This window comes from Austrofundulus limnaeus, unplaced genomic scaffold (genome assembly GCF_001266775.1).
Source record: "Austrofundulus limnaeus strain Quisiro unplaced genomic scaffold, Austrofundulus_limnaeus-1.0 Scaffold268, whole genome shotgun sequence".
NCBI classification, from domain to species: Eukaryota; Metazoa; Chordata; class Actinopteri; order Cyprinodontiformes; family Rivulidae; genus Austrofundulus; species Austrofundulus limnaeus.
In genome coordinates, this window is record NW_013952670.1 from 303280 (window position 1) to 326209 (window position 22930).

The 22930-nt window shown below is 39.9% G+C and overlaps 2 protein-coding genes across 6 annotated transcripts in view; one reads left to right on the forward strand and one right to left on the reverse strand.

The window, feature by feature from the left end:
* Positions 1-2893, forward strand: part of LOC106526277 (ATP-sensitive inward rectifier potassium channel 1) — a 3180-nt gene extending 287 nt beyond the window's left edge. The window contains exon 2 of the mRNA XM_014020839.1: positions 1213-2893. Within this exon, the coding sequence (XP_013876293.1) occupies positions 1234-2352 (1119 nt within the window). The 5' untranslated portion in view covers positions 1213-1233 and the 3' untranslated portion in view covers positions 2353-2893. The remainder of the gene's footprint in view (positions 1-1212) is intronic.
* Positions 2894-10703: 7810 nt separating this feature from the next.
* The window catches only part of fli1 (Fli-1 proto-oncogene, ETS transcription factor), a 50638-nt gene continuing 38411 nt past the window's right edge, over positions 10704-22930 (reverse strand). For all 5 annotated transcript variants that reach the window (XM_014020841.1, XM_014020840.1, XM_014020844.1 and 2 more), the window contains 4 exons: positions 12782-12841; positions 12306-12365; positions 11454-11501; positions 10704-11362 (listed from right to left, as the gene is read on the reverse strand). In XM_014020841.1, coding sequence (XP_013876295.1) covers positions 10833-11362; positions 11454-11501; positions 12306-12365; positions 12782-12841 — 698 coding nt within the window. In that variant the 3' untranslated portion in view covers positions 10704-10832. The remainder of the gene's footprint in view (positions 11363-11453; positions 11502-12305; positions 12366-12781; positions 12842-22930) is intronic.

Consider the following 22930-nt stretch of genomic DNA (forward strand, 5'->3'; position numbering starts at 1 on the left):
ATATATATGTATATATATAAATGATCTAGAATTGATGATGTTGTAGAATTGATAAATAATATGCTGTGTCTGCTTCAATAATAACTATATGACATTTATACTTTGATCTTTTACATAATTTGAACAAAACACTATTACTGCCTTCTATTTTACACCATCATGGTGTTCATGATTATGATGGGATTACATTGTAATGGGTTAATACAACTCAACTGCAACAAAGCTTTTTTATGTCAGAGTAGAGAGTGAATTATTAATACAAATTTTTATTTCCAGTATAGCTGAGTGAGTCACACATTCAGTCAGTATAGCAATAAAGTACAAGACATATTTCCATGAACAGTCATTCCTTGCTTTATTTAATGACCTTTAATGGTGATGTTAAATTTGATTTGTGTTATTAGGTAGGCTCATTTTGCCTGTAAAGACTTTCTACTGGCATGCCTTCATCTGTAAATGCAGTTATTTTCTAATGCAAAGCCATAATTTAGAAACTCACTGTACCTGCCCTGCCATTTAAGACCTGGAATTACTGAATGCTGCATAAAATCCTGCTGACCCAAAGAGGTGTGCAGTGACGTGGTCCACTTCCAGAAGGATTAGGGCTCACAAGTAATAAGTACAGTATGGTTACTTGATACCTTTTGACAAAACAGCCTGTTGTGATATTTGAGCATTGCCAGCAAAAACCTGAAACTCACTGTTTCGTAGTGTTTCACTAATAAGCGTGACGCGGAGGCAGTAATTTGCACAACTTGGGAAGAAGTCAAACTTATTTGGAAACTTTTTTACCACGATTTCTACCAGATGCTGAGATATATATTACAAGTCAAAACTTTAGTAAAACTGATGAGATTTATTCTTTTACTTCTATTTGTAACAACAATGACAAACATTGTAATGGCACAAAGTTTTCTTTTCTATGTTGAAATGTATACCAGGGCAAAAAATTCAATTAGTTATTTTTTTTAGTGTAGGCATGTGTGACTCTTTAGTGGAATTTTTTTTTTTTTTACAATTGTTCAGATTTTAGCTGCAATCGTTGAAGATATTGTATAGTGATAAAACTGTTTTGGGACAGAAAAGCTCCTCTGAACATACACTTTAACTCTCATTTTAGGATAACTCTGTTCTTAGTATCCAAATTTCTATTAAGTACTTGCAGTTTCCACATTAACTCAGTATTTATCATCCCATTTAATTGTCTTACAGGTTGTTCATTTGTAGACAACAATGAGCTCCATAAGCCAACGTATCCAAGACTATATGATGGAAAGGAGGAGACGAAAGACCAGGCTAGTGAGGAAAGATGGCCGCTGCAACATTGAATATGGGAACATCAAGTACAGCACACACTTTGCCTTCCTGGCTGACTTCTGGACCACCTTTGTGGAGATCCGATGGCGTTTTGTCCTCCTCTTTTTCAGCGCATCATTCTCCTTAAGTTGGTTCATTTTTGCACTGCTGTGGTACTGGATCGCCAAAAACAATGGAGATCTGTGGTGGCAAAACCCCCCCTCAAATCACACTCCATGTGTCGTGAACGTTTATGGACTCACCTCAGCATTCCTCTATTCGTTGGAAACCCAGACAACCATTGGGTACGGCGCACGATGGATCACACCTTTGTGCCCAGGTGGTGTGGCTATAATCGTCATCCAGACCCTTTTTGGAATATTTATCAATTGCTTCTTGTGTGGAGTCGTCCTGGCCAAGATCTCCTTACCCAAAAAGAGGGCGAAAACCATCACATTCAGTGAGATGGCTGTCATCTGTCCCAAAAACGATTCTCTTTGCCTGTCAATCAGAGTGGCCAACCTGCGCAAGACCCTGATGATTGGGAGCCAGATTTATGGCAAGTTGTTGAGAACGACCACAACACAAGATGGGGAGACCATCATCATGGATCAGGTGAACATTGACTTTGTGGTAGATGCTGGGAAGGACAACCTTTTCTTTGTATGTCCTCTCACGTTGCACCACATCATTGACAAGAGCAGCCCTTTCTTTGAGATGGCTGTGGACACATTACACAATCAAGACTTTGAGCTGGTGGTCTTCCTCGACGGCACAGCAGAGTCCACAAGTTCTTCCTGCCAAGTGCGAACCTCCTACCTCCCTCAGGAGATCATGTGGGGCTACAACTTTTTGCCCATCATCTCCAGAAACAAAGAGGGTAAATACAGAGTAGACTTTTCCAACTTCTCCAAAGTGGTACCTGTGGCTACTGCACACTGTTCATACTGTTACCATAATATCAAAGGTAATCATCTTCATTCCAGGGATGGACATGACAACCTTGGCTTTGCGGTGATTGACATGAATGATCCCATCGATGTTACCAAAATGTGAGATCTTACATGCAAAACAGGCCCCCAAAACACCTGGCTGTTGGTGGTTTGGGATGCTCAAGAATGAACTTCTCAAAGACAGACAGCTGGAGGGAGTCAGAAGCCAGACACCCTCATTACTTGCACTAAAATATGCCTTCTGATGCCTTCTGGTCTTACATAAGATTTATATGGGTTACATAAAGGAAACACAAATTACTGTTTTTTTTTTGGAACTATACATTTAAACTAATACTTGTAGAATCAGAGGATGATCAGGCTTCTGCCATGGCTGGCACAGCTGCTCAATAAATCACAAAAGGTGATGCTTTCTATTGACAAATGGCTGGACTCTGGGTCCAGTCTTTTAAAACTGTGAGTTAYTTGTGTTTTTTTACTTTTGTAGAATGAAGATACTGTATTATGAGAGAACAATTCTCTGAGGCATTACTTATTTTGTCTGCGTGCAGAACTGACTGAAGCACAAATAAGTTTGTAAAGTCTTTTTGTAAATGTTTTTCTCAGGGGTAATTTTAATAAAAACTATTTTTACACTCTAAAAATGTGTTTGTGTCATATTATCAGCAACTCTCGAAAAAGGAATTTATGCAGCTATTTGTGTCTGTGCCAGGCTGTTAGCAAAATATCTCAGAAATCTCCAACTAATTAGCCTTGACACCCATGCATGTCTATAACTTAGTCAATTTTACAAATGCTAAACTAAAGTTTTTCTAAGGTAGTAGCTCGGAGGAATCCCCAAAGCAAACTGTCAAAAAGTATTCAACCCCCTTGGATGTTTTAGCTTTAATTGAAGTTATATATCAGTCCTTGTCAATAAAGAGCTTTACTCTATATGTTATAAATGCTATAATGGTGTTTTGAGGCCAGACTACAAGATGTTTTTTTTTAATTACAAAGAATAAAATCATAATATTGCAAGAAAAAAATGTCATATTACAAGAAAAAAGCAATACTATTACATGGCATGTCCATGTTCCATTCCTGGGCCGGCTCGCATCAGTGTCGCTGTGTTACTGTGTTTGTGAAATATGCTTTCATCCACATTATCTGAAGACTCAGTCCAGCTTCAGTTTATCCATTTAATCTGTGTAGTTAAATAACACTGATACCAAACACACTGATATCAAAAACAGGTGTGCCCCAGGGCAACTGCGACTACGATGTAGCTTACTATCATCAGTATGTGAATGGGTGAATGACCATAAGTGTWAAGCGCTTTGGGGTCCGACTGGGCTTGATAAGGCACCATAAAAGTTCAGACCATTTACCATACCAAAGTATAATTTCACAAGATGCTCAACATTCCTCATTTTAACACAGTAGTAAGACTGATTTTTTTCTGTATGTGTTTTAACACTGTTATGACTTTATTCCCAAAATTATTCTGGTTATATTTAGATTTTTCTTGTAATATTTCAACTTTAGTCCACTGAAACAYGCTGTTTGGCAAACACTAGTTAAGAATACCCTTTGATTGGCCCTGTGATGGACCTGCGACCTRTCCAGGGTGTCCCCCGCACCCCTTGTACAGTGACTGCTGAAAGGAAGAAGCAGGTATAGATAATGGATGGATGGATGGTTGGATGGATGGATGGATGGATGGTTGGATGGTTGGATGGATGGATGGATGGATGGATGGATGGTTGGATGGATGGATGGATGGATGGATGGATGGATGGATGGATGGATGGTTGGTTGAGATTGCTTCCTTTAAGCGTCCCTGTCACACAATACCAGTTTAAACAACTTATACAGACTTGTACAAGTTGTGTTCTGAATAAATTGCTCATACTGCATATTCAGTTTATTGTTAGCTTTATGGTATGTACTTTATGTCTAAGAGTTTTACAATCGATTTTTTTATTTCTTCTTCATCGTAGACATATTTATTGTTGGACAAACTTTTCACAAGTTGGAATAAGATGTCTAAAATATTGTACAGCAGGGGTGTCCAAACTTTTTTTTAGTGAGGGCCAAATACAGAAAAATAAACAAAGGGCCGGGCCACACACTAGAAGTGACATTTTGATACATCAATAATGTGTGTATTTCTAACTCACCTATTGGGCATAAGGTCACTGTGGTTAGTTTTCGCATGGGTTCTAAGGGGGTGGGGGTGGGGGGGATAAAGTTGTATCGAGGGGGTTTTAAGGTTAAGTGAGGGGTTGGTTAACTGTCCTTCACACAATTTTCTGTAAAATAATGAAAACATAAATGGATAAGTTTTACTGTAATAATGAGATACATTCATACATCAATAATGTGTGTATTTCAAACACACCTCTGATAGAATTCAGGGAGGGAGAGAAGCTGACGTTGACTATTCAGAGAATCATCACATTGCATTTCAATCAGTTCTAACTGCAGGCACTTTTCCACTTTGTCTGCATCCACCAGGAAGGACGTTCAAAACAGCTTGATTTGTTCTTCAATTCCAGAAAAATCTTGGAAACGCTGGTTTAATTCTGTCACGAGAGATTTAATCACAGACGCATATTTCTCCTTTTCAGCAGAAAGACCTGTCTTTGGAAAAGCAGACTTGATTTCAGACAGCGCAGGAAAGTGTGCAGCATTAAAGCCTCGTAGTTGTGTCTCAAACAGGCGGAGCTTTATGCAGAAGGCTTTCATGTGCGTGTACAGTTGTGGCACCAGCTGTTCTTTGCCTTGTAGGTTCTTGTTCAGTGTATTCAGATGATGTGTAAGATCAACTAAAAAGGCCAGGTCTGCCAGCCACAAAGGGTCACTTAGTTCACGGAGGTCGGCCCTTATCTTTTAAAAACTGTCGTTGTGCCTTTTAGGCTCATCATATCAAGCAGCTCCTCCGTAAAGCAAAAATTATCATCTACTCCCCGCAAAAAAAAAAAAAAAAAAAAAAAAAAAAAACGTTGCGCGGTGTATGTAGCATCCGTTCTTTAATCGCATGCTATCGAGTAAAAATCAAAAACATAGCTTTGTCATTCACCTCCATTTCTGGAGACTCAAACTGAACGCAGTGTCACAGTCACAAAAAGGTTCTTCTTCTCTTCTCCTCTKCTCTATAATTTCGTTTCTGTGGCTGGCTCCGTCCAGTGTTGAAACTGAGAAGTGCAACAGAGTTGAGCTTCTTGTGCGCAAGTACCCCCGGCTGCAGACTGCGGATTAGCGTACTAGACGGGGTCGGACGTCCAATGAGTGTGGTCATGGCTTGCAGGGAAGTTTAATAGGAGGCTTAAAAAATTGGGCGTGGTTAATTTTAGTATTTAGCATCTGGGGTTGGTTAATTTTAGAGTTGAGGGCGGGGTCAGACGTCCGACCCCGCCTGTTATCCGACCCCGCCCCGTGCCGCGGTCTGCAGCCAAGGGTTACTCCATGTGCAGGCCATATGTGACTGGCTCCATCTAGTGTTGAAACTGAGAAGTGCAACAGAGTTGAGCTCAAAGTTCTTGTGTGGGCCATATTCAATTATATTTTCAGAATTTGCTGTGGGCCAATAAAAACGGTACGGGCTGTAGTTTGGACACCCCGTTGTAGAGTGACTGGGCCTTTAGGCAGCAGCTGTTGAATGAACAGTTGTCTCATTTGCCGAAGCTTGTAACCTTTTACAAACCTTTTGCCATCGAAAAAGTTTAAAAGAAAAAGTCAATTAGTACTGACTTAAACAGCAGTAAAAGCATAAGAAATTAAAATGGGTGAATATTTTTATATAAGCACTGTAGTCTGAGCATCAAATATTGCACTTAAAACTTTTGCGACAATATGCATCACATTTTTTGTAAGTCATGTCATGCCAAATTAAAATGTCCTATTCGCTGATCACAGAGGTCAAAGAACAAAAAAGAAAGAAAAAAAGACCATGTGCCAACCCTTATATTGGCGTCTCATCTGTAAACAGTGAAGTTGTGAAAGCAAACAGGATTATGAACACTACACATGAGAAGTGAAATCAACACTGATGGTGTTCATAGTTTCATCAGCAAGTTTTAAACATGATACCAGAACTATCCTTCTGGAGAAATAAGACATACAGCTTAGATACTTTAAGGTCTTATTAGTGAACCTCCCTTTGCAACCTCTCTAATGAACTCAGTAAATCTTTAGATCGAATGTCTTCAACTCTGTTCCTCGTGACTGTCCTGCATGTTTTAGATGTTTCCCTGATTCGGAACACTTGATTCAAATAATTAAATTACCTACTCAGAACGTCATCATGTTTAGCAGAAGGCTGTCAATCACTCATTCATTTCAGTCAGGTGTGTTGAAAGCAGGGACAGATCAAAACCATGCAGGACAGTGGATCACGAGGAACAGGGCTGAAGACTTCTGCTGTATGTTAATGTTGGATCCTGCAACCAGAAAGGTTGGCAATCATGCCAGAGTAAATTATTATATAATTGAAGTGTCTGAAATGCAAAATTTAGGAAAAAAAAGTGCCATGTTGCAGTTATACTGGCAATTTTCAAGCTTTTAAAAACTCAAACTGCGTTCCATTGGAAAATGAATAGCCTCAGAGTAACTGAGTCAGCCGTGCACAGCTGATATTCAATGACTCAAATTCTATTACACTAGACCACAAGAAGTTTTTTTTTTTTCATATGTGAAGGTTTGATTAATGCATGTAGTTGAATAAAAACTCATTTAGGATTTGACATTTACATGGCAACATACAAACAGTGCAGTCCGGGTGGTAGATGAGTTTATCCACAGCATCAGCATTCCGTCATTACTGACATTTCCATCATTTAGATTTTACACGAGTCCAGGTGGCATCACTAAACCAACACCGCTGTTTTAAAATCATTAAAAGTATCAACTTTGTCTTGCTGTGTTTGGTTGAATATGATGGTGTTTTCAGTATTTATGAATCTTCTTTTCCTCAACAGAACAAAGAAGATTGGAAATTATTTTGTTAAATGATCATTCACATTTTTTGCAAAATATGCACAGTTCATGTACTGCCCTCTTAATGTCTTGTACGGTAATTTATATCTCAGCAAGGGTAAAACAGCTTTATGTGACTGCAGGTGACTTACTGTACATTATGCAACTTGTGATCTTTGAGACAACACATGCCAACAAGAGAAGAAAGTCTCCAAAGCTTTTAGAGAAAAAAAATATATGGACATATTTTTTTTCAACCATTTGCAACCTCATAGCTGACCTTTGACCCTTATTACCATGGCAAAATAATAGCAAGTAAAGTCAGATACCACACTAAATAAACACAAAATATTATATTTAGCTGGATTCTTTAACAACATTCGAAACAACAAAGATCACACCCAAAGGACAGGTGGGTTTACTGGACAACTGTTGTATTTAACTCTATTAGAAACATACGTATATACATATAATAAAAACATCCTTCTCTTCTGAGAAAGAAAGTTGAAAGTATCCCATATGTGATTCCATTTAAATTCACATATAAGTGGTCTTAATAAATGTACATAAATATTTTTTATGTACTAATAATTTATCCATCCGTCTATACACGCTTCTTCCTTTCAGGGTCATAGGAGTCACTGGTGCTCATATCCAGCAGTCACAGTGCGGGGGTGGGGGTGGGGGGGTACACCCTGGACAGGTCACAAGTCCATCACAGAGACACACACATAGAGACAAACAAGACAAACAACCGATGACTCTCTCACTCACACCTCGGGATGATTTAGAGCTATCAGTTAACCTAACAGTCATGTTTTTGGTCTGTGGGAGGAAGCCAGAGTATCCGGAGAGAACCCACACATGCACGGAGAGAACATGCAAACTCTACCCAGACATTTTTGATCAAAAACGTCTTTTGTCTATGGACTGAAGATGCAATCTTAGAAAATAAAACAACAATTCAAATATGCAGATAGGTCTATCTGTTCAACATCCTATTAGAGCCAAAAGCAGACAGGGGAAGCTTATTAGAGAGGTAAAATCATTTATTTGGTCACATTTTCCTATACAAAAGCCCTTTTTCAAAAGGTTTACTTCATACATTGCAGGAAATACAACAATAATAATATTAATAATAATAAAAATATTAATAAACGGTTTAATTGTAAAGATATACACATTATATCCAAAATACATTGCATATATGAAGTAGCATAGATCCCTTTTCATTTAAAATGCTTATAAATCATGACCGTTGAGGGTACATAAAATATTTTTTATGTTACAAAGGACAAATTCCCTTTTAATTTGTTCTTTTAAAGCTATACATCTGCAAAAGGATCTGGATGTAAGTAATAACACTGCTTAAATGAGTATAAAATACCTGAAAGTCTTGAAAGCACAGGGCCAGCTAGGAATTATAGGCATTAAAAAAAGTGTGACGATGGAAACAATCCATCTCCATCACCTTTTTGCACACAAAGTAAAGAAATCCCAATTTGGACACAAATAGGCATTTGTGGKTTTTTTTGGAATACAAAAAATATATATATACAAAGATATCTTTACCACTTAAAGGCACTTAGAACTTTACAACCAGTTCAAAAAATATTTAAAAAAGGCTAAATCAGCATTAGGAGAACAACAAATGTTAAAGTGTATTGCCCAAATGTACAGATATTGAAAAAAAGAAAAAAAAAAAACAATTCAAATGCTTAACAAACTACGTATCAGAAATGGACTCAAAAGTTTTGCATTTTTGACCGAGGTCAACTCGTATTAATTATCTTGACTTTCTTATACTGTGTCACGTATGAAAATAACTCTGCATAATTTATACAGTAAGTTGCTTTAATGCCAAGTTGACTGATGTTTATAAAACAATAAAACATAGGTCTGACAAACGCACAGCGTTTGCGAATCTGAGGACTTCTTCGCTTCATCTCGTCATACTTCATCGGTTCGTGTTCTCTAAAAAAAAGTACTTACTTCCAAGTAACTTGCAAGTACTTCATTTTCAAGTGTCCATTTTCATTTACTCCATAGAAATATTTTTGATATTAACAGCTCTGAACACCTGAAGAGAGAAATAATTTGGACAATTTGTGACATGATGATGATGATGACRATGAAATCTCGATTTGAAATTCATTAGCGTTTGGCTGGGCTTTATGATCAGTAAAAGTGACATTCAGAGAAACACACTGCCCTCATATTACGAGCCAGCCATGCTGATTGTCTTTAAACATGACTTTATGCCAAGCTACTTCTCTATACTGACCTGTACGGTCCTGACTGGCCTACAAAGAGAGAAAAACGTGGCAGCTGAAATCAAAAAAGTCTTTGGCAAAAAATATTTTTGTGCCGTCTCATCCTAAATGATGACAAAGATATGGAATAAATCAGCAGTTAAAGCATGGCACTGACTCAGTAAGCAACATGGCTTCGATTTTGAGCATGATGGAAACTGAAGGCACTTTGGACAGAACTTCCAATAAAACAATAGCAACACAATCACATAAACAAAAGGGACTTTCCTGTTTTAGCCGCACAAATTTAAGTAAAATTGTTGCTTGCTTTTTTTTTTAACAAAATAAACACATCCGGTTTTTCCTTGTGCACATTATTTCACAAACCAGAAGACATTCACATTAATACTGATATGGTTGAGCAACACACAATCTTGAAATGTTTAAGAAGGCAACAACACCGAAAACACTTAACAGCGCTGTGTGTGGCCCACTGAAACCATTTGACCTGGGTGGAATTACTGTTACAAATTGCTGCAATTATACCTCAACTTGGCTTCTGCAGCACCACCGACTCAACTCTGCTGCACGTATTCACCCTGTCGTCTCCCTCAGCACCACACAAAACACACTGAAAACACTAAGTTGATTCAGGTCAGCAAAACATACAGCGCTTCATCATCATATGGCGTGTCACTCTTCCTCAAATCTATGGCCTTCCAGTTTGGCACATTGAATGGCATATTCCAGTTGCCAAATTTTTATTCAGTGCTAAAAAGAAATCCATTTCACGCGAGCTCCTCTGTGTCCACGAAATTCTAAGGGACTCTCCACATGTATATAACAGTATGCAGAGAAATGGATGGAAGCAATGGAAGAAACCAGGAAATGGCAGTGGACAAGAAACAAAGGCAGATGCTTTCAAGCTTAATGTACAWAACGTACTGAGAAAGGTGTAGCTTGAGACCCATGAGTAGCAGGTCCATGTCTGGTACTGTAGCATAGCAAAAAGGCAAGCAAACTCAAGTTCATCACCTTTCTTCAGGCTATGTGACACGTTTAGATGGAACATATGCTGACGTATAGGTGAAGATTTCAGAAAAGAAGACAAGAAAGGCACAGAAAACTCAGATGTGCATCTATAAAACAATCAGTTGCTAGTCTTGTAAAAGTTAAGTAGTATTCCATTTTGAACCATAGTATCCAGTTTTTTTTAAAGTTTTTCCCCCACCCCCCCCCCCCCCACCCCCACTCAACTTGTCTTTTTCAGTTCAGTTTCAGTTCAGTCTTTGCTGAAGTTAGGAGTGCAGGTCAGCATTTGTGGTAAAAATGGTGGATTTTCAAAGCCGGTCAATGGTCAGGGTGGGTTGCTTTAATAGTAACCCCCCAGATGGGATGGCACATGAGTGTTAGGATGGCGAGGGACGTTAGGGTTGGGGTAGATGCTTGCAGTGGGCGAACTCCAGTACTGAGCAGTGGGTCCAAAGAAATTGGAGGAGGTGACTGGCATGGATGAAGGGTGCGGAGATACAAAGTTGACCTTCTGCTGATGGGCGTGGTAGGAAGGCACGTAGGTTAGGTCTGATGGGTACTTGTACATGGATGACTCGGTGGGGTGTGGCTGCAGCGCCTGAGCAATGCCGTGGAAGTCGAACTTGTAGGCGTAGCGCTTGCCGTGAACCTTGGTCATGATGTTTTTGTCATAGTAGTAGCGCAGTGCACGGCTAAGCTTGTCGTAGTTCATGTTGGGCTTGCTCTTACGCTCGCCCCAACGCCGCGCCACCTCATCCGGATCCGTCATTTTAAACTCGCCGTTGGTTCCCTCCCAAGTGATGCAGCCAGCGTTGGCACTGTCAGACAAGAGCTCCAGAAGGAACTGCCAGAGCTGGATCTGACCTGACCCTGGGAATGGACACAAACACATAAGTTGCTCACTGTTTTGTCTAATCACAGTGGATGGATGATAAAAACTTAAACTTGTCAATGATCTTACCTGGGTTGGCAAGACGACTGCTGGTAGGCCCCAGAATCTGGTAAGGATCTGTGGAAAAATAAGAAAGTTTGTTAAACTTTAGTAGTGTTTTATTAAGTTGAACAGCAATATATTTAATTTTACAATAAATAAATAAATAAATAAATAAATAAATAAATAAATAAAAGTTAATGTTTTACAGTACAGTGAACCCCCACAAAGACATCTTTCAGTTTGTGGACTAATCACTCATTATTTTCGGTGATCACCGCAATTTTGCGGAAACTGAAAATACTTGCAGTCAGTCACTCATTTTGGTGAGTGCCCATATTACTGTTTTTTCAAAAGTAAATTAAATTAATTTTCTACAGCATATTTCGTATTTTCGGAGCATATTAAGAGCATACTAAGGGTTTAAGCTCTAAAAATCATCATTTATTGTCCTTTTTTTTGACCACATCCAATATTCTTGTTTTTTCACAATTTGCAGGCGCTTTTAGAAAGAACCAAGACAACTTTCGGGGGAGCGGGGGTTGCCACTGTATTACTGTAACATTGCAGCCTCAACAGTTAGAATAAAATGCAACAATTCAGCCCATATAAAGACTGATAGTTTGTGTTTACTTCTACTGGTTTATAAAGATGCTTACACAGTTGAGTCTTCTGTTTGTATTCATACATACCATTAAAGTCATTGACTCCAAAAAGATTGTAATAAATACAATAAAATTATGCCTGACTGTCATCATCAACAGAACATAAACAGCATTTTCAAGCTGTCTAATGCTAAGTTGCTATATATGAACTAACAAATACATTTTCAGTCCCTGCTAACTCTACATTGGCCAATAACAATACAAAATGAGCCATTACCTGGCTGAGCCCTGGGCTGCTCAGTGGACTTGGTCACATTCTGATTTAGTACTGGTGAGCCTGTGGAGAGAAAGGGAGGCAATCATTGGTTGCCGAGCGGGAGACAGAGAGGGAGACATAAAAAGATGCAGAGAAAACATTAATGGGGGTGGCCAGAGATAACCAAACTACACATCTTAAAGGCACGTCAGCAGGAGTCCAAAGTAAATAAGGCAGTGGCTGAACCAACTTCTTTGGCCTGTGTAATCTGTAGGAGTCTGCCCCACATGTCTAGACTCTGTGGATGTTAGCTAATACCATTATCCAAAGTCTGCAGCACAGGAGGTGAACTTCTAACTGTTTAGGAGCTGAAGCTGGAGCTTCATACTCTGTGATAACGTTCTTTTTGACTTGTAAACAGTCAAAGTGAACCCTTTTCCCACAGTCTGCAGCAAAGCCAGAGTTAAACAAAACTTTGATGAAAGCTGCGGCCTTACCTTTGCCACTGTGCATGTTGCTGGACCACCCTGTCCGCCGTACAGCATCATATGAAGGGTCTGGTAAGAAACAAAAAGTTATTGGTTTACACCTTGAAATTTGATTTTGTTGTAAATAGCTTATTTTACAGGTTTAGTTTAAAAAAAAACAGATTTGATTTTGTGAATGTACAAGCTACCAGCGAGTTAGCAAATGGACTAAAAACTAAAAACACAAGACTGAACTGCTGCCATCTTAGTTAATTCCAACAGTTTAAAAAAACATCATTAAATTGTCTTCAGTTTCATACTGCACCAGCTGCTATTTGAACTTAAAAACACAAGTACATGTATAGGGTTTATTAAAGAGGATTTATATGAGCAGAGGCAAATGGATGTGTTTTAGGACAGCAATAACTAAGTTTGGCTTTAGCCTTCCGTTAGCTACTATAGCTGTAGGCTCATCAGCTTGGTCAGAACTAAACTCTGTTTCTCCAACCTGAAGCTATTCAAAGAGGTAAGTGACATTTTAATTGTTCGTAACTTTCCACAGAACCCTATCTTTTAAGTTAAGTTACAAACTCTCAATTCATTCATAACACAAAGACGGTTCATAAACCACAAGGGCGAAAAGTATTTCAATTTGTTGTGTTCTAGATGGTCACAGGTACGCAGCAGTTACAGACGGTAAATAACACAAATAAATCCATCAGAAAAGGGTTAACAATTTCCTACACAGGATATCTGGACACGGCCATGTGGTTAAGTTTGGCTCAGTGTGGTGGGTAAAATGTCAATGGCACAATCTTTCATAAAGAGCGCCGTTGACTGAGCAGCTTGCAACACCCCGACCACAAATAAAAGGACTGATTCAAATGAAGATTCAAGTCACACACACACACATAGACACACAAACATACACACACAAAGGGTATGCCAGCAGTTTACATAAAGCATGAACAAATGGCCAAACTGGCCCAGTTTGGATGAGACCTGCCTGCTTTGTGTCTGTCGCATGAAGCTGGACAGAAGCCACAAACAATCAATCACTCTGACACGAGTGCATGCAACCGAGGCGGTGGCGTTCCCCTGGCTGTGTTTCAGAGAGTAATACCCAGCTATACACACTCTGCACCTGCACCAATAATTAGCTCCATTATTAAAGGCTAAAACTGACTGCCAGAACACAGGCAAATATGATAATTAATGTGGTCAGATGTGCTCGACTCACTCATCACAGTGAGCGATTCTTTTTATTTTTGTCAGCAGTGTTTCTCTCAAGAGGATAGAGACGGTGTGACGTCGATGTTGATGGGATCTGCTGCAAGGTCAAGAGGTGGTTTAATTTCCCAGCAGTGCATGCTGAATGTTAAACTGTTAAAAACTTTAAAGCCTAGCTGACACTTTGTGCCTTGAAACATCACTGAGTTTTTTTAATAGGGCACAAAAAGTGGCGTGACAATTTTTCAAATAACATTTAAAAAAATCTGCTTTTGCCTTTTAATATGTGCATATGTTGCTTCACCTTTTGCCATGTTAAAAAAAATGACCTATACATTTGTATTCATATTCTTTGCATTTTAGTATGCATGAATGCAACCAAAAATCTAATTTACTTCAAAGACAAGTTTAGTCTTTAGCTGCCATCTTGACCTGTGTAAGCTTTTTAAAGCTCATCATGTTTCTACACGTTATAATACCGCCCTCTTGTGGACAGAGGTAAAATGATAACTTTGGCTGCTCATAAATAAAGTTATTGTAACTTAAAACATAAAATCAAGTCAGCAATAAAAAGGCAAAAATCTATTAACTTCAAATTTCTCTTGGGTTTTCAATYAACATTTTGTTCTACAGGTTTTCTTCTTTGATGCAGGATATTTTCCAACAATTGAACCTTCCCAGCCCCTACCCAAAATGCCTATACTTTTTATTATGGTTATTATTGCTTTCTAAACCCCCGAGGCTTCAGCAAAAGAGTGATTTTTACAAAACTTGCTGACAAGATGCCAGTAAATGAAGAAAAAGTCTGCACACGGTCAAATAAAGTGAAATAAAAGACACCAGCTTACATCATAAAAAATATACATTAGAATTTGATGAAATGAAAGAGAGTGTAACAGAAACACACACATGCACACACACATAGAAGTAAGGAGGAACAAATACCAAAAATACTGCTGTGGCTCAGAGTGGCTGTCAGGTTCAATCTGGTGTGGGCCGCAGGATAGCCAAGGAGCAGTGACGGGGGGCTGTGGTGGTGGGGAGTCCTAGGAGACTTGCGTTTCCTGCCTGCTTCTCCTGCAGACAACCTCTCTTTGTTTTACTGCCCCCCCACACCCCCACCCCACCACCCATTTACTCACCACCACCAGCCCTCTCCGTAACACCTCACCCACACCAACCAATCCCCAATCACCCCGAAAAATRGAAGTAAAGAAAAAAGCCCACCGGGGGGCTACCTCTCTATGTGCAGACAGGAGTTAGAAGTTGTTGGTGGAGGAGAAGCAGAAGAAAGAGAGACGCGAGGGAGAAAAAATGACAGAGAACGGCAGACGGATGAAATATATGGAGATAATAAAGGAAAAGGCATGTAACAGAGAGAGAAAGAGAGGGAGGAGAAAAGCACAGGGTGAAAAGAAAAAGAAACACTGAGTCAGACAAAATGCAACTTTGGAATTTGAAAAGAAAACAATGGCAGCAAACCCGGCTCCTGCCTGGGATGGGCAGAGGGAATACCCGATTCTTCCACGCCTTCAGTAGAAGGGTTTAACTTTAAAAAGGGTTTATTTTTGTTTCATGCAAACCCAACTTAACCCATAAAGCCAATAATCTCATAACAAATTTAAAACTCAAGCCCTTCATCTATTGAATGCTGCCACTTTTCTGCTTAATTTGCTGAATAAGAAATATGGAAGTAGAAAAAAATTATAATAAAGAGCTGCAGATGCACAACTTCCAAAGCCCAAAAGGTTTGAAAGACCAAAGGTGCAGCCAACATAGACATGAACATGTGTACAGAGAGAAGCCCCATCCTTCAGCTCTGTACNCCCCCGCCTTCATTTTTCCAGGCCTCGCTCTGACGGCGACTTGAGCCAGTTTCCACTCTGGTCTCGGGTGTGGTGCACGCTCCTGGGAGACTTCAACTGCAGGATCACTTAGTCAAAACAAGACCAGAGCGCGAGACAGAAAGGAGGAGTGAGAAAGAGAGAGGGCAACGAGGGAGAGAAGAAAAAAAAAACTAGCAACCAAGGCAAGAGTGTGAAGCAGAGGCAGACAGGCAACGAACAGAGTCTGACTTTGACTCTGAGTCTGAGGCCAGCGAGTAAAAAGCCAGACAGGCTCAACATTTTTTAATGCTCATAATACAGGTGCTTTAAAAAGCCATCTGTGTGTGGACGGAGCCATGAGAGGAGGAGAGAGATGTTAGACAGAAGTTTGAAGCGAAAGAGACAGTGGGCGAACCGGAACATCTGAAACACTTGTTTAAGTAAAGGCCTAGCACAGGGATCTGCAACTTTTACTATCAAAATGAGACATTTCTGCTCCTCAGCTCTCTAATAAAATGTGTCCAGAGCTGCAAAATATGCTACAACTGTTATTATCAACTGGTGGTCCGTGGGCCATTTCGAGTTTGTTGAAGGGGCCTTTTCCAGCCTGTGTAGGTGACATTATAAAACTAAAAAATATGTAACAAATTTTAACATTTATCATTATTTTTACACTTCAGGACTGAAGAAAAGACATTCTTCTAAATATGAAAACTATTTTAGTTCATACCAAATTTAATAAAAACAACTGAACTATGCAGACATATTTTGTTACTAATTCTTCTTCTAATTATTATTAGTTTTAAAGGTATTTCAAGGTAACCCTGATATATCTGAGAGAAAGAAGGCTGGATAGTAAATGCTGAAGTGGCCAAAAGGCTGCTAGCGTAATCTAATCAACACATTTCACTCTTTGTATTATTGATCACGTATTTGCCAACAAATTGACAGGAAAAATGCTAAATCTGGCCTTTGTTATGAGTTAAAAAATTGCAATCCTCATAGCTTCAAAGAGCGACTGCAGAGGTACAAAAAGCCACATATTGCAGACCCCTGGCTTAGCATGTATTGCAGGAATACACATCACCCACCACCTTTCATGACAGTTTTAAACTCAGATCATCTCAAGTTGAGAAAAKTTGGCCTAATAGCTTAGTTTTTAGTCAATCCTTGATTTTGATTTCATTGCAGTAACTTCATGCATCACAGAAATAGTTCCCATGTCCAATGAGACGCCTTTTAGGGATGGGCTAATAACAAAAACTTTGATTGTTTCTTCTTTTAAAAACACATGTGAAATATCTGCACATAACAGAGCTCCTTTGACATTAATTTGGTGGTAAAGTAATACTGTATGTTGGAACATCATCTTTCACTGAGAAACATACAGTAACACATGCAGCCAAGAGAGACAGAGAGAGAGAGAGAGAGAGAGAGCGAGAATTAACAACCCACACACTTGCATCCGAAGGAAAACAGAAGACCAAGACCTTAGATCCACACACAGAGCCACACACACACTTACACAGACACACATAGTTCATAGCCACTGCATTCCGTGTTTTATATGCTCTCGTTTATTCCTAACATTGCATTTTACACGACGGAATCTGGTGCAGATTAAGGCTCGTCTCCTGCAGTACACTTGTGCTTACTCTACCCCTCAGAGCCCGTGTGGTATTTGACTGCTCTCTAAAGGCAACGTGAACTCAAACATCTGGCAGCGCTTGTCTGCACAAACGCTGATAAAGGCTTTTTCCTAAAGCGGGAGAGCATTTCTTGTAGTCACAAACTCCCAGCTTCAATCTTTCACCTTGATATTCTGCACCTTTGGATTACAAGTTCATTCCAACTGGGCTGAATCAGATCAAAATATTCCGACTGGGGTGGCAGGACGACACATTTTTATTTYGATTGGCCATTTATTCTGATTATGTACATCCATGTAAACATACAGTATGTCTGTTTGAGCATTATTTATATATTTATATTTAAATAAATACTATCCCAAACAGATGAAAAAATAGATCAACTTTATCACAAAAAAAGGCTACACTTGAAACAATGTTACACCGTTTGAGCTGAAATTTGAAGTGGTAGTAGCTGAGAATCATTCATAACATATATGCTACGTGTGATATCTCAGTGTATTCACACTCTTTTCAAGGCTTGATCAAAATAACTACATCTTTCTTTTTTTCCCAACATAAGATGATCTTAGTCTAAAACTCCCGCATAAAATGTGACGGGGTGAGAGGCATTCTGCTTTTCACTTCAGGCTCCTTTCAAACGAACAGAGTCTGTTTGTAGGCTTTGCACAGAACCAGAGGTGGAGTCAGTGTTCCAGGAGCCAGTTATAGAAATCACCACTCGTGAAAAAGGAAATGCCCTTACAGGGAGTAGACCCAGTGTTCCTGCCAGTCCAAATACCTGGTGCTGAGAAACCAGGAAGACCGGGGTCGGGGGTGACGGAGCAGAATCTTATCTGGCCTGGCTGTTGGTCTATTAGTACGAAGCGGGGCGAGAACAAGCGCTCGCAGCCTGGTAACTCTCACCGCTGGAGGTGGATGGACAGAGAAAGGCAGAGGGCATTCTCTGACACTTATCACACTGAGTATTTCCTCCGGCCCCTGCCTCGATCGGGCCCCTTATCCTGTGAGCAGGGCTATCATTGTTATTGCAGTCCTTTCTCTCCACTTTGGTGGTGACACTTTATAGCAATTGTAAAGGATGACTTTTCTTTCTTTCTTTCTTTCTTTCTTTCTTTCTTTCTTTCTTTCTTTCTTTCTTTCTTTCTTTCTTTCTTTCTTTCTTTCTTTCTTTCTTTCTTTCNTTCTTTCTTTCTTTCTTTCTTTCTTTCTTTCTTTCTTTCTTTCTTTCTTTCTTTCTTTCTTTCTTTCTTTCTTTCGTTCTTTCTTTCGTTCTTTCTTTCTCTTACTTACAGATAAGCAGTCTTTGCCTGTTCAAGTCATGTCAGCATAAAGTAATGTTTTTAGAGTGAAAAGGTATCGGAGGGGAAAGAGACGGTCATCCTGAGCATTGTTTGTGGAAACTCTGCTCAGCTTCGAGAGGTTCTGTTTGAAGGATACGTGTCGGATTCATGACCAGTTTGTTTTTGGAGTTCACCATTGAATCCTGTAATGTTTCATTAAAAAGCTATTGCTGCCAATGAAGGTGGAGCTTTATAAAGACATGACTGATTCAGCCTATATGGTAGAATTTGATGTGGCAACAGCTACGACTCATCGTTAAACCATTGTTTGAGATATGTGTTTAATACTTTGTCATTAACTTTAGGAGTAAACTCTTTCTGTTAGCAAAATATCTAACTACAACAGCTTAAACTCAGTTAATGTTACAGATTTTGAGCTAAAGTGGTGGAAGCTGATCATTGTGCCCAAAATGTACTTTTAGAATAACACATTGTGAAAATACTTTGCTTAAAAATTTAGCTTTAACTTTTAGAGTCAATTAGTACAATTTATTCTGCACCAATGGATGCTTCTTAATGATACAGTCAGAAAGTAACTAATGTATTTACATCTATAAATCATTACTTTTAGAGTCAATTCAATTCAAAATGGCTGCCATGACTAACAGAATTTAGCCTACACATAAATGATTGCACATCAGCCATTTAAAAATATATTGAGCTAAAATCTGGTGCAGAAAAAGCTTTAGAAATAACGCAGCATCATGCAAAATATTGTACAGTTACATTAAACTGTTTTACTTTTTTTACGGTTGGATCAAATTGTTTCAACTCCATTTCTAGCTGCTGGTTCCTTAAGGTCAGAATTTAACTCTTCTGAGCRTCCGTCCGTCCGTTTTCTGCCGCTTATCCAGAATCGGGTCACGGGGGCAGCAGCCTAAGCAGAGAGATCCAGACTTCCCTCTACTCAGCCACTTGGACCAGCTCGTTCGGGGGAATCCCAAGGCATTCCCAGGCCAGCCGAGAAACATAGTCCCTCCAGTGTGTCCTGGATCTTCTTCCTGGGCCTCCTCCCAGTGGGATGTGCCTGGAACACCTCACCAGGGAGGCGTCCAGGAGGCATCCTAACCAGATGCTTGAGCCACCTCAACTGGCTCCTCTCGACGTGGAGGAGCAGCGGCTCTACTCTGAGTCCCTCCTGGACGACCGAGCTTCTCACCCTATCTCTAAGGGAGAGCCCAGACACCCTGCAAAGGAAACTCATTTCGGCCGCTTGTATCTGTGATCTCGTTCTTTTGGTCACTACCCAAAGCTCGTGACCATAGATGAGGGTAGTAATGTAGACCGACCGGTAAACAGAGAGCTTCACCTTCTGGCTCAGCTCTTGCTTCACCACGACAGACCGGTACAGCGCCGCATCACTGCAGATGCATCACCAATCCGCCTGTCGATCTCCCGCTCCATTCTTCCCTCATTTGTGAAAAAGACCCCGAGATACTCAAACTCCTCCACTTGGGGCAGGACCTCCTCCCCGACCTGGAGAAGGCAACCTACTGTTTTCCGGCTCAAGATCATGGTCTCGGCTTTGGAGGCACTGATCCTCATCCCTGCCGCTTCACACTCGGCTGCAAACTGCTCCATTGAGAGCTGGAGATCAAGATCTGATGACGCCAATAGGACCACATCATCCGCAAAAAGCAGAGATGTGATCCTAAGGTCACCAAAAAGGATCCCCTCAACACTTTGGCTGCTCCTAGAAATTCCGACACTGTCCATAAACGTTATAAACAGAATCTGTGACAATGGGCAACCTTAGCGGAGTCCAACTCTCACCGGAAACGAGTCCGACTTACTACCGGCAATGCAGACCAAGCTCTGGCACCGGTCATACAGGGACCTAACAGCCTGTATCAACGGGCCTGGTACCCCATCCTGGAGTACCCTCCACAGGAGTCCCCGAGGGACACGGTCGAACGCCTTCTCCAAGTCCACAAAACACGTGTAGACTGGTTGGGCAAACTCCCACGCACCCTCCAGRACCCTGCTGAGGGTGTAGAGCTGGTCCGCTGTTCCACGACCAGGACAAAAACCACACTGCTCTTCCTGAATCTGAGATTCGACTATCCGACGGACCCTCCTCTCCAGAACACCCGAATAGACCTTACCAGGGAGGCTCATTTAACTCTTCCTCCAAACCAAAATTGTTAAGATTTTTTCCTCACTAGGCACCAGTTCTCCAAACAAACTACTTTTACTGCTGTCTAGCAGGTGAGTTACTGACTAACGATGAGTACTCTTCACAGCCCCTCATTCAAAACTCTATACAAATCAGAAAACCATCCAACCTCCCACTCACACACCATAACCAATTGAAATCCTCAGTTAATATAAAATGCATATTTTTTAGAGCATGGGAGCAAATCAGAGTACCCAGAATAAACCCACGCTGACAGCTCTGCAGCTGAGTTCTGATCCTGTAACCTGCTTACTGTGAGGCAACGACTCCAACCACTGCTCTGCTGCACCAATAATTAAGAAAATACAGATGGAGTTAACTCACTTCAAATAATAGATGTTGATTTTTCATTTAAAGAAAAAAAAAATAGCATTACAAATAATACTGAAATTAATGTTCAATTAAAAGTTTTATTTAGGATTTATTGAAGCACAAAATTTACACATAAGGGCCTAATTTTGATTGTGACAGTAATCTCAGATTGATGGGCTTCATTATGAGATGCAAATTTTTAAAGTGCAAAGTGTGAAAAAAGTTCAGCATCAGCATCAGTCTGTTCAGTCTCGCTTTAACTTTTTTTTTATTCAAATGTTTTACCAACTCATGCACATCCAGTCATTTCCTCTTCAGGTTCCTGTGAGGCAGCCAGCCTTTTGTCTACCATCTACTGTAAGTACACACTGCTGTTTCAGCACCTGCCCGTGACCCCCGTCCATCCAATAAACAGCTTCATTCACGTCTTCTCTTCTATAATCACAGTATGTGAAATCTGTTCGTGCCCCAGGCTCTATAGAAACAAACAAACAACAATAACCAGCACTCTGCCTTTTTTATTTATTTTTTGTCTGGGTTGTTAATACGCCTCTGTTCTCTGAGCTTCTCTGTGTTGTCACAGCGTTCAGGTAGCAGCCATGAATGGCTCAATCTGCTGCAGCGGCTCAGCTCCAATCATTTCTAACTACACAAAAGCTGCACCTGTCCGGAGCTTTGTCATTCGCAATCAGTCACTGCATCTGCTTTGCTTTTCTGAGTGCTCTAATTTGTAAAGTGCGTGGGCTCTTTGTCTGGGTTTTGATTTGCATCTCTGAGTCGGGAGGATTTGTCATCGGGGTTGGCAATTACTGTTGTTGTTTTCAGTTTATTTTAGTTATATTTAGCAAAACTGTTTCCTTTTTCTCCAGAAGATGGTCAACACTGACATCTGTGTCAAATCGGACCATTTAAAGAAATTTGAACTGACTGACCTGAGTCATAGCTGTTCTCATCYATCTGATCTGACATTTTTAAAATTATTTCATTTAAATAGATTTTGTGTTCATTCAACTTTTGCAAAGCGGAAATACTCTTCACCAAAAATGGCCAATTATTAGAAATAAATTTGTACCTGTCTAAAACTGACCTCATCAGATCTATGTATTATTTGTCCCAGACACTTAGACACATTTGTTTTTGAGTGAAAATCACACCACCCTGCTACAAAATCTGTTCCCAATGTTTTTTTCCCTAAAGGGAATAAAAAAAATACGTAGTACTTCACCCAAATGATTTTTTCCTTAAAATCCTCTAAAGGAATCTTTCTCTGACTAAATCTTTTTTTCCACAGTCGCAATCCTTTTTGTAGTCATTCAGTACATAACATTTTTCTTGAAGCTTCACCAAACTTTATGAGTCCTGTTTAAAATTGTTTCTGTGGCAGCAAATAATATGTACTGTTAGTAAAAACTAAATGTGTTTTTGTGTCAACAATAAAAATCTGATAGACCTATGGATAAAAACAAAGGACATTTTCTTGATCATTTCAATTGCACCGCAGGTTTCATCTGTGACTTTTTGTGGAAAAAATAATATGTAGGCTATATTTTCCCCTGTGAAATGACTTCTTTGAGCTCAGATCAGTAAAATCTACAAGATTAGAGAGAGAGAGAGAGAGAGAGAGAGAGAGAGAGAGAGAGAGA